This window comes from Balaenoptera physalus (assembly GCF_965194825.1).
Source record: "Balaenoptera physalus genome assembly, chromosome: 1".
Classification (NCBI taxonomy): Eukaryota; Metazoa; Chordata; class Mammalia; order Artiodactyla; family Balaenopteridae; genus Balaenoptera; species Balaenoptera physalus.
Genome location: NC_138882.1, coordinates 84,263,304 through 84,275,589, shown reverse-complemented (window position 1 = coordinate 84,275,589; position 12,286 = coordinate 84,263,304). Strand labels below are relative to the sequence as shown.

At 39.4% G+C, this 12,286-nt stretch overlaps 1 protein-coding gene across 1 annotated transcript in view; it reads right to left on the bottom strand.

Annotated features, from left to right (window-relative positions):
* Positions 1 to 12,087, bottom strand: part of NUP210L (nucleoporin 210 like) — a 77,909-nt gene extending 65,822 nt beyond the window's left edge. Inside the window, exons 1-6 of the mRNA XM_082435250.1 lie at positions 11,015 to 12,087; positions 9,364 to 9,500; positions 3,697 to 3,828; positions 2,732 to 2,825; positions 2,027 to 2,177; positions 285 to 417 (exon numbers count right to left, since the gene is read on the bottom strand). Of these exons, the coding sequence (XP_082291376.1) occupies positions 285 to 417; positions 2,027 to 2,177; positions 2,732 to 2,825; positions 3,697 to 3,828; positions 9,364 to 9,500; positions 11,015 to 11,211 (844 nt within the window). The 5' untranslated portion in view covers positions 11,212 to 12,087. The remainder of the gene's footprint in view (positions 1 to 284; positions 418 to 2,026; positions 2,178 to 2,731; positions 2,826 to 3,696; positions 3,829 to 9,363; positions 9,501 to 11,014) is intronic.
* Positions 12,088 to 12,286: the final 199 nt, after the last annotated feature.

Sequence of the window (12,286 nt, the reverse complement as noted above, 5' to 3'; positions counted from 1 at the left end):
ATGCAGTTGAAAATCCGCATATTAGTCAACCCTCCGTAACCCCAGTTCTGCACTTGTGCACTCAGCCAACCACGCATCGTGTAGTACTATAGTATTTATTGAAAAAAATCCGTGTATAAGTGGACCTGCACAGTTCAAACCCGTGTTGTTCAAGGGTAAACTGTACTTTATCACAAAATCTAAAGACAGAAAGTAGTATTTTGCATACATAATGTGGAGTTGCTTCTCTTGTCAGTAGAAAGAATTTGGGAAATGTTAGTCTTAGGAAAAGATAAGATATTTACCTGTCATTCTTCCCTGAACCATTTTTGCAACTCGATATTTAATATATGCTCCTACTAAGAGATAAATATCATGGGATGGTATAAGAAATACATTCTCCAAAACAAGCAGACGTATCAATGCTGCTGCCACTTTCTAAAAGAAGAAGGAAAAAAACACAAAGTTTCCATAGGCAAAATCCTCAAGGTCATCTTCCTCGTTAAAGTTTACTTTTAATAAGTTTCTTCTAAAATATTTTATCAAGATTTAAAAAATGCTTTCCTAATCACAGATCATAATTTCAGTTAGCCTTAAAAAGTGATCATGGGACTTCCCTGGTGGCGCAGTGGTTAAGAATCTGCCTGCCAATGCAGGGGACACGGGTTCGAGCCCTGGTCTGGGAAGATGCCACATGCTGCGGAGCAACTAAGCCTGTGCGCTACAACTACTGAACCTGTGCTCTAGAGCCCGCGAGCCACAACTACAGAAGCCCGCGCACCTAGAGACCGTGCTCCGCAACAAGAGAAGCCACCGCGATGAGAAGCCCAAGCAGCGCAAGGAAGAGTAGCCCCCGCTCGCCGCAACTAGAGAAATCCCGCACGCAGCAACAAAGACCAAACACAGCCAGAAATAAATTAATTAATTAATTTTTAAAAAGTGATCATGTCAGCTCGGTGCTTTGTGACCACCTAGAGGGGTGGGATAGGGAGGGTGGGAGGGAGGAAGACGCAAGAGGGAAGAGATATGGGAACATATGTATATGTATAACTGATTCACTTTGTTATAAAGCAGAAACTAACACACCATTGTAAAGCAATTATACTCCAATAAAGATGTTAAAAAAAAAGTGATCATGAATATTAATACTATATTAACTTTCTAAGTCACTCAAACAAAGAATAGAAAATGACAAGCTTTCTAAAGGAGAAGAGTAGGTAAATAAAAAGGCACTATGCTAAAATGGGAAAAGGTAAGACTTAACGGTATGCCATGGAAACTCTTTTAACCAACTTCCAGCGAACTGAATTAGATTAAGTTACTCTATATCCCTTGTTGAACATATTGATTCTTGTGAAGGCTTACCCAATACAAGGTTAATAGGCTGCTCTCTAGATGTCCACACACATTCCCGCCACTTGAATTAAATGCTTACCAAAAGACATTTGTTTTTCCCAACACTGTTTATGTCAGTTGCACTTTTAATTATAATTACATTAAAAAACCATTATATGAAAAGAGTTGTTGTTTCTATAAAAATTTAAGTGTTTTGAAAAGAAGTTAAAGGTAAGCTGCTAAAACGTACTGCTATCAAATTAGGTATAGGTGAGAAATGTAAAAGACTGGGGAAAAATCCTTGAAAAATATAGAATCCTGCACTCAAATTGTTTCACACGTGTGTAATTTTTCACTTGACCATAAAATAAAATGAAAAATGAAAAAAAAAGAAACTAGAAGCTGTAATTTATGCAAGAACGAGTATGTATATTTCTAACCAGTGAACTCACAGCCAAAGTTCTTGGACCTACACTTCAAAGGATTGGTGAATAAAATGCAGTTACCTGTTTTAAGAGAAAATGTCAGTTGTAATTGGGTAATAACATGTTTAAGGAAGACAAGTTTTTAAAAAATGTTTATCCATTTCAAATGACTTTTTCAATTGGCCCAAATCATATCAGGTTAGAGGGCTTCTACTAAGAAAAACATAAAAACTATATATTCCATAGGCAAGACTATTAAATGAAACTTTATAGCACAAACATTTTACCTTATAGAATGGTTCAGAAATTCGAACTTTTACAACAGCAGCACCAGTTCTAATCCCAGACACCAAAATCATATCTCCTTGTTTCTCTTCCTTTTCCATCTCAGCTATATACACAGGGGGAGAATATTCTGCTTCAGAGTATTTCAAAATCCTAAAGAGATAAAATAAGGTTTGTTTCTAGTAAATTAATGAGTCTTCTTCCAAAAGGCTCTGAGAGACTTTAAACATAATCTCTTCAATGTCTATATAGTGTCAAAAGTTTTAAATTTCCACAAGGACTAGATAGAAGAAAAGTACTTAATATGCTTCTGGCTAAAACTGTTGTAGGACTAAAACCTGTATTGTCTGAGAGCTGTTACTTGGTACTGAAGACAAAATTTCATACTATTATCTGCTCACTGTATTTCGGCATGCGTAGATAGCTTGAACAATAAAACTGGCAGAAGATACACCTGACAAATAATTGTACAGTCCTGAGCTCATGAACTCCTCTGCAGTGGCTCAAATTAAACTATCATAAAGGTACCTAAATCCATGCCATATGTCATTCTACCAAAGACATTTCCCCCTGATAAATTTATCTGTTCCAAAAAGTTCCAGATAGAAAGATTATCAAAGCCCACACAAATGATTGCTGTTCAGTGTGGTAACCAAAGGCAGATGTCTCCTTCAAAGTCAGATGGTTATGTTTGATTTCAAGGTTACCTAATTTTGCTAGACAGTTCTTCTCTTGCTGTTTCATTTTCCTGGGCAATGCTCCACTCAAACATCATCCCTGCCAAACTACTAAAAGTATTTCCTGTAGAGCAAGCCAAAAGCAGACAAGACAGAATCACATATTCAAAAATATTCAGGTATCTTTAACAAGAAAGGGAAACCTAACTAGAAAATTATTTTTAGGCTTCTTTCATTAACAAATAGAAACACTATCATTAATGAATTAAAACACAAATACCAGGAAGACCCCTACACAAACAATGTAAGTACTGTTGTCATATAAGCCTTCTAAAAGTGAAAAGGACTCAAGCTGATTAAATTCTGGTTGACAAAATTATGGCACTCTTTCTGTTCCTTTCGACATAAAGGCCACCTTATAGTCTACCTCAGGGTTGACAGGTATCTCTAAATCCTGATCCCTTCAATAAAAATTTTTATAAAAACTAGAGTTGAATATTTCTAATACGTTAATTTTTCAGATTTAGAAAATCACTCTTTACTAGTTTACAAAGAAAGAAGCAATGCATTTAAATGTTCTTTTTTTTACATATTACATTAATATAGTATATTAAAAGCATGTAAAATCAGTCTCAAGAAAGATAAAATTATAAAACTTTTTCACGGGTTTACATTTAATTTTCCTGGCCTATAGAAAGTAGACTGATCAAAACAGAGCTAAAAATAAATTCCAAAAAATGTTCTTAATTGTTGATCTAGGGACCATTAAAACTCAGTGGCAGAATCTGGATTTTAATTAGGAAATTTTAATGAAAGTATGTAGCTAATACATCAAACCATACTCAGAATTATTAATTCCTCATGCACATGAACTTCATATGAGAAAATAAATATTATTTCCAATCTACTTTTATCTCTCAAATTGCTGTTTCCAAATGCTAAACACAAAGGTGTTTATTCTATGTAATTTTGTTGAATCCTTTGACATTCTTTACCTTCAGCATCCAATGCCCTCACCATCAGTTCCAGTGGTGAATCATCTACATAGAGTTCCCGGGTTCGAGATATAATTTCAATGCTGTCTATCACATCAACCTTAACATCACAGCGCAGTTCATGGTCAGTCACTACAATGAACCCCAAAACTGAGAATTTAGTTCAACAGGTCATGAATCTTTTAAATGTCTCATACACTCAGGAGCTTATTCTAAATACTAAGAAAAAGAAAGGCTGTAACAGTTCCTTTCAACCTGTGGAAGAAAACAGCATAGCAACAAAATATAAAAGCATCTGTTTACAAAAAGAGACACTAGACTAGTGATTCCCAAACACTGATCTATAATGATGTTTTCATTCATCCATGGAAAAATGAGAAAAATAAGAATTTTAAAACAGTAATAAAATTAAATATATTCACTTCAAAGGAATATACTTTATTCTTACATTCTATATTACTTTTTAAAAAATTCATTCATTCATTCATTCGTTCATTTTTAGCTGTGTTGGGTCTTTGCTGCTGCCTGCGGGCTTTTCCTAGTTGCGGTGAGCCGGGGCTACTCTTCGCTGCTGTGCGCGGGCTTCTCATCACAGTGGCTTCTCTTGTTGCCGAGCATGGGCTCTAGGCACGCAGGCTTCAGTAGTTGTGGCATGAGGGCTCAGTAGTTGTGGCTCGTGGGCTCTAGAGCGCAGGCTCAGTAGTTGTGGCACACGGGCTTAGCTGCTCCATGGCATGTGGGATCTTCCCGGACCAGGGCTCCAACCCGTGTCCCCTGCATTGGCAGGCAGATTCTTAACCACTGCACCACCAGGGAAGTCCCTGTATATTACTTTTTTTTTTTTAATTTAATTTATTTATTTATTTATTTTTGGCTGTGTTGGGTCTTCGTTTCTGTGCGAGGGCTTTCTCTAGTTGCGGCGAGTGGGGGCCACTCTTCATCGCGGTGCGCAGGCCTCTCACTGTCGCGGCCTCTCTTGTTGCGGAACACAGGCTCCAGACGCGCAGGCTCAGTAGTTGTGGCTCACGGGCTTAGCTGCTCCATGGCATGTGGGATCTTCCCGGACCAGGGCTCGAACCCGCGTCCCCTGCATTGGCAGGCAGACTCTCAACCACTGCGCCACCAGGGAAGCCCTGTATATTACTTCTGAAGTGTTAAAAAAATTTTTTTAATGAAATTATGGTAAGAGTAGATTTTTAAAATATATTTATTTAGGAAAGTAAGAGGGTGGCAACCATATGTCAGTCCTGCCTGCCAATAAATTTTTCTCTCTCACTTTCTTTCAATTTTTTTTTTTTTCCTCTGGACCGTGAGATTAAAAAGCCTGAGAATCAGGGGCTTCCCTGGTGGCGCAGTGGTTAAGAATCCACCTGCCAATGCAGGGGACACGGGTTCGAGCCCTAGTCTGGGAAGATCCCACATGCTGAGAAGCAACTAAGCCTGTGAGCCACAACTACTGAAGCCCGCGCGCCTAGACCCCGTGCTCCGCAACAAGAGAAGCCACTGCAATGAGAAGTCCACGCACTGCAACGAAGAGTGGCCCCCTCTCACCACAACTAGAGAAAGCCCGTGTGCAGCAATGAAGACCCCACACAGCCAAAAATAAATAAATAAATCACTTAATTAAAAAAAAAAAATTTAACTGAAGAACAGAACCTGAAATTAAAAGAATTGAAGACCAAGATATGAGACCTATGGACAAGAACCAAGAGAAGTTGAAATCTCACAGAATCTGCTAGTAGAATATACCATTAAGGAAGTCTTCCAGGGATGGCAAAGGAAGGAAAGAAGGGTGAGCTTAAATAATATACACTAGATAATCAGGCATTGGATAATATAGCATCAATTAAATGTGAAATTAAATTCTTATCTTCTCTGGAGAAATGTGAAGCAGCTGTGACCTTACATAAATAATATGAAAAACCTTGTGTACATAATGCCTATCCATCTGACTACTTCAGTAGCAGAAAGCTTTTCAATATAGGGCCATTGACCATAAAGAAAAAAAAATTACCTTGTATGATTTATAAGTAAATTTAGAGTGATTAGGAGAAATATCAAACATTTAACTTACCTGCTTTTAAAGATAAAAAGAAACAACTAACTTCAGTAAATAATATAATGAATATTCTTATTTACATGTCCATATTACTTCAGGTTCATACAGTAATGAGGTAATAAAGAAAAATTTATGAGGCAGAGAAGAGGAGAGGTGATCCAGGAAGAAGAAGAAGAAGGAAGGAGAAAAAAATAAGAGAATGAAGCCAAGACTGAGAGAACCAAAGGGATGCAGTGCCAGAGGCAAAACAGAGGGAGCAGAAATAACAAATATTTCTGCCCTGATTCTCATATTTATCCTAGCTTCCAAATCAACTCCTCTTGATTTTATGATTACAACCCACTGCAGCAAATAATAAGTATTTACTGAACGTTAACCACATGCTGAGCACAGTGCAAAATGTACTGATCACCCCATTCTGCTCTCTCCACCGAAATCATCCAGTTGTCCAAACCCTTTCTTCATCCTCCATGTGAGCTTTTTTACCTAAAATTATACCCTCATCTCCAAACTCCTCTACCTGTCCTGTCCCTAAGGTTGAAAATCTAGATATCCCACTACAAAGAGACATATTCATATATTCATAGACTATCTCTGGAAGGATACAGAAAAGTGGTTGTCTCTTGGAGAAATGAGATTAGAGATTTACTTTTAACTATATAAACTTTTATATATATATTTTTATAACCTTTTATATTCTTTAAAGATTTTACCAAAGGGAGGTAACACCTAGTCAAAACAAAACAAACAAAAAATCAAAAGAAATCTGGTACTCTTACCAAATAGAATATGCCCAACTTGTCTCTCACCTCTATCCATTTTCTCTGTCATAACCACTAATTTTCTTTACTACACTATCACCAAAAACATCATAAACAAAATCCTAAGCACCTAAACACCAATGGAGTGCTTAAATCTTTTAACCCTTACAGAAGCCTTATAGTTAGTAGGCAATTCAATAAATATTTGTCAAACAAATGAACAGTTTCTCTTAAAGCATGCTCTTCCCTTTCAAAATGTCCCTTCTCCCACCTCCCGTTTCACAGTACCAGTTCCCATTCAGATGAGAATGCACCTGGTAGTACACCAAGACTGCCATTCATTACTGGGAGTCTCCATCACCTATGTACACAATTGTATTAATAGCAAAATTGGGAAAGTTGATTTGAAAGATACTTAACTTTGGAATATTTACAAGTCAGATGAATCAAAGCTGAGAGCCAGATTTGACATTTTCCCTAGCAATTGTGTGAATGAATCTTTCAATATCAGAATGAATTCATGTAGTTAAGAGTAATTACATTAAAAATAGCATATGTGACCAAAGCAATGCTTTTTTCCTGACCTTGGTATCCTTCTCTATCTATTGTAGCTGCCCTGCATGATATGGTCCTCAAAGATTCTCACTTTGAGATCTCATATTTCATTGATTCTAAGACACTCATTTTTATGACATTTTAACATCTCTGAAATTGGGATTTTATAACTGATGACATCTTAGAATTGTCAGCCAGGCAGCAGTCATGACATAGTTGTCACTGACTGCATATGTGAGAACTTTAAAAGGGCCAACATCAAACTTGCAGAATGGGTATTAGTGGTTGGAAGAAAACATGGTGAACAATGGCGGAGCACTCTTTTTCCCTTGGAACCAAATGGTTAAAGAGACAGGGTGGGAAAGGTGGTGACTCAGATGTGGTAGGAACTTTTTCGAAGCTGGAGACAAAAACAGACCAGCTCTATATAATTGCAAAGCCAACTTATGAGCCCAATACTAATACCTTTTAGGTGGTTTTGGTTTTAATTGATTCTTTTAAGAAATGCTATATCACTAACAGTCTCGATGGCACAAAGGACGATGTTGTGGGGATAAACACAGACACTGATGATTCCCAGTCAAAAAGTGATTCAGATGAGGCAAAATGTTAAATTTGTCTTCGGAATATTTTAACCAGTTAATTTTATTTATATTTTCCTTTTTATTAGGCATGAGAGTGATACATAATAAAAATAACCATCTAAGTCAAAGAGTTCTTCAGTAGGTATAAAGTAAAAAGTCTAAGTGAAGAAAAGCATAGTTTAGTTGGCAAGTTGTTCTTTCTTAGTGGTACATTAAAAATAGCTTTACAATAGATGGCATCTTCAATAATAAGAAATATGGTATACCAAACATCTTGAATTTATCTTTAAGAATATAGTATAGATATATAACTTATCAAAATATTTAAAAGCCATACATTGGGACTTCCCTGGTGGCACAGTGGGTGAGAATCCGCCTGCCAATGCAGGGGACATGGGTTCAATCCCTGGTCCAGGAAGATGCCACATGCCACAGAGCAACTAAGCCCGTGCACCACAACTACTGAGCCACCGTGCTGAAACTACTGAAGACCATGAGCCTAGAGCCCGTGCTCCGCAACAAGAGAAGCCACCACAGTGAGAAGCCTGCCCACCGCAACAAAGAGTAGCCCCTGCTCGACGCAACTAGAGAAAGCCCACGCACAGCAATGAAGACCCGATGCAGCCAAAGATAAATAAATGAAAAAAATAAGTAAATAAAAATAAAAGCCATACAGATATTTCTGGCCTATCAATATGACAATATGAAGTGCCAGAAACTCAGGTATACAAAGAGCCCTGCTCTGATTTTGTATACAAATAGCATTTCTCTTTTTTAAATTTTATTTTATTTAATTAATTAATTTATTTATTTTTTGGCTGCATTGGGTCTTCGTTGTGGCGCGCGGGCTTTCTCTAGTTGCAGCGAGCGGGAGCTACTCTTCACTGTGGTGTGTGGGCTTCTCATTGCGGTGGCTTCTCTTGTTGTGGAGCACAGGCTCTAGGCGCTTGGGCTTCAGTAGTTGTGGTACACGGGTTCAGTAGTCGTGGCTCACGGGCTCTAGAGTGCAGGCTCAGTAGTTGTGGCCCACGGGCTTAGTTGCTCTGCGGCATGTGTGGATCTTCCTGCACCAGGGCTCGAACCCATGTCCCCTGCATTGGCAGGCGGATTCCCAACCACTGTGCCACCAGGGAAGTCCCACAATTAACATTTCTTAAGCTGCTCTGGTCTAAAATAGACTAGTGCAGTGCTTCCCAAACTTTAGTCTGTATGAGAATCACCTGGAGAGCTTGTTAAAAATACAGATCCCTGGGTTCACGCCATAGATTCTGATACAGCAGATCTAAGGTGGGACCTGAGAATTTACATTTCTAAAAAGGTCCCAGGTGATGCTGATGATGCAGATGCTAGATTCATAGATGACACTTTGAGAAGTACTAGTTTTTATACTGCCTTTTGCCTCACTCAAGACCAACCTCAGACCTTAACACCCAAGCTAGTTCTGATAAATAGTTCTTTCCTTTCATCATTGATTCAAACAACCAGAGTTTCCACTCTGTATCAGGCACCATGCCAGGGGCTGGATGTACCAAAAAAAAGAGAAAAAAAAGAAAAAAAAAATCACAGAATAGGATGCCACAATTGCAGGAATCCTTTTTTTACCTCTTATCATTTGAAGCCAACACCGTCTCTGTTAACCATCTATAAAAGATATCAGATTATTCTACTCTCGATGAACTGTTACATAGTGTGTTTTGTCTCAACATACCTATCTCTCGAGCAAGAATAATACTGCTGAGGCGTATTGGTTGGGTAGATTCAGCAATGAGCACAGCTTTTTGGGAACATAAGGTGCCATTTTCATATAAAGGCTCAACAGTTACTGCATCATGATGGGTGGAATGCCTGCCAGAATAAAACACTTAAGAGTATGAAATAAGAATGTGGGTTAAAATTAACTTTTGGTATAACATAGATTCCTATAGTTTTTCCATGTTACATACTACCAGGTGTATTTAAATGATTCTTTAAAGTAGAAACATTGCTTAGGGACACAAGATTTAAGTGGGAGAGACTGATCAGAACATTTCCCAGTGATCCCTTGTACCAAGTTACATTCCTCCCTCAGTATTTAAAATAAGATTTTTACTTTCTTCCCTCAGTATGTAAAAATAGGATTGATGCTGTTTTTCCAAAAATGAGAGACCTGGCTTCTCACACTCTGAGGAATGAATTTCCTCCGATCCTAGAAATTGGGCTGCTGCTATCTAAGGTGGAAATGTTGCCCAAATTATGAGGTGTGAGTCCAACTCAAAATACAATTTAAAAAACCATTAATATTTTTAGATGGATGGAAGGAATGGCTTTCAATGCAAGATTCATGCCTTCCATCATCCTCAGTAAGGAAATAAATCACATGGGATCATCATATAAGCCTGATTCCCTTGTACTTCCTCATAAAATGCGAGGCGAACTTCTTATACTCTGGACAAACCTTAGTGCTTCTCTTAAGTGATGGTAAAGGGAAATCTACTCCAGTTAGGATGAGCCCTCTGATACTTTGGAACCCACTTCCGTTAGGTTCCCTCACACCTTAGGAAACCACACCACCTATGTTTGGGTCCTCTCACACCAGAAAATCATGTCTTTCCACCCCCAGTCAGAAAGTCATCCCCCCAGAGTTGATTACCCCAAAGTTGACTGTACACTTTGAGAGTACTCTCATATAAGGGGGGGAACTTATAATATTACAGGCAGATCTCATCTCCACCCAAAATACATCTTCTCATATTACAAGAAGTTTATACTTCATGGTGTTTATGCCTCAATTCACTCATTGGTAAAATGGGAATAATAATGCTTCATAAGACTGTAAAAACCAAATGAGTTAACACATGCAAAGTGCTTAGTTAAGTATGCAATAATTAGTTGTGTTTTTACACTGAAAACCCCACCTTATTTAGTTTGTAGAGAACTCACAACCTCAGCCTCTCTATCCCCTCAGTAAATTTCCTCACACCTTGGGAACTCCCTCTCTAACTGTTTACACTGAAAGTTCTTCGCATTGGGTAGCCATCAATGCCTGAGGCCTCCAACACAGGGCTTCCTTGTGCCCTGATAGCTGTTCACACAGTGACTACCCCTCCCAACACACAATAAGAAGGCCAGTCTCACACCCTAAGTGCTCATATAAGGTCCCACACATAAGCTGAAGACATCCCACACAACGAGGACAGGCCACTTCAGAAGGGCTGGCCACTGCACTCCCACTGACACCCCACCCCCAGCCCCTACGGACAAGGGGCTCTTCAGGCCGAGTGACCGCAAAGCATTCCTGTGGCGTCTTCGGTTGAGGAACCCCTCCCATTCTTCCTGGGTGGCGTGGGGGGTGCATACCCTCGTGACCCTCCACCCCTCACCAAGTGTAGCAGCCCCGCTGCGCCTCCAGCAGGAAAGGAACCCGGCCTGGCTCCCGGCCAAAGGGCAGCAACACCTGTGGCACGTTAAGTTTGTTGGCCAGGGTTCCAAGCAAAACGAGAAGCAGCAACAGGAGGCGCTGCAAAGGCAAGCAGAACAGCCCGTCGCTTCGGGTCCCGGGTGATCCAACTGCCTTCATGGCAACTGCCAGCTCTCGGTTCCCGCTCAACTACACCCGCGCCCTCAGCCCCAACGTCAGCCAATCCGCAGGTGCGACGTCAGCAGGAGGCGGGCCCTCGTTCTGCGGGGAATTATGGGAATGTTTTTATGAAGCGCTCCAGCAAGCCGTTATGGAAACTTTACTGCACAAACCCAGCTACCCACTTAAAGGGCTACTTTCTTAAATATTGAGTGGCAGATTTTTTTAATAGTAAAGAACAAGCAGAACAGTCTAAAAAAATAATCTCTCCCAGCTAAATCTCTCCTTCTGTTGCCTACTACGTGTTTGGTTCCTAGAGCAACGCCCCCCCACCCTTTTTTTGGGCAATAATTTCCAGTCAGCATCGGCCCGTACATATAAACGGAAAAAATTTTCCAGTCTCTAGTATAAACAGCTGGACTTTGTCAAGGAAGCTGTGTCATTTTTACTAGGACGTCAGTTTCACGTCCAGCCTCAAGGCCAGAGTGCAGGAAATGCCAGGCACTGGCGTCTCACAGGCAGCTTAGAAAGCTATCCACTCACGCTGCCTGTCTGTAAGCAAATACTCTGAGAGCACCTCTTGTTAAATTAACTTGTTTTCTCCAAATATCCAACAGAGTATCAGCTCGAAGGCTGTCTCAGGACGGTTTACTAAAACCACAAAGGTATAGGAGTATGTAATCCGTGTCATATATTGTTGAAGTTGTTTAGGGAGCAGAGCCTAATAAATCCAGATTTATAAGAAAGAATCAATACAGTTGTAAAGGAAATGTATAGCTCACCCTGAAGATGCCAGTGTTAAGTAACCTATAAAAGGTCTGGCACATAAATATTTCTAGTCTTCACATTTACCCTAACAATACATATTATCTTTATTTTACAGATAATGAAACTAAATGACTGACATCAGAACACACAACTAGGGATCTGAGAGTTGAGTTCTGACCCGAGTTTTGGTCACCTTCCAAAGTGTGTGCTCTACATCAAATCCTGTTGCTTCCACCCACAAAGGTCTGATTTTTACCCAAACTTCATAGCTCCTGTGTAGAAAGCCCATTTGGATTAGGAAATAAAA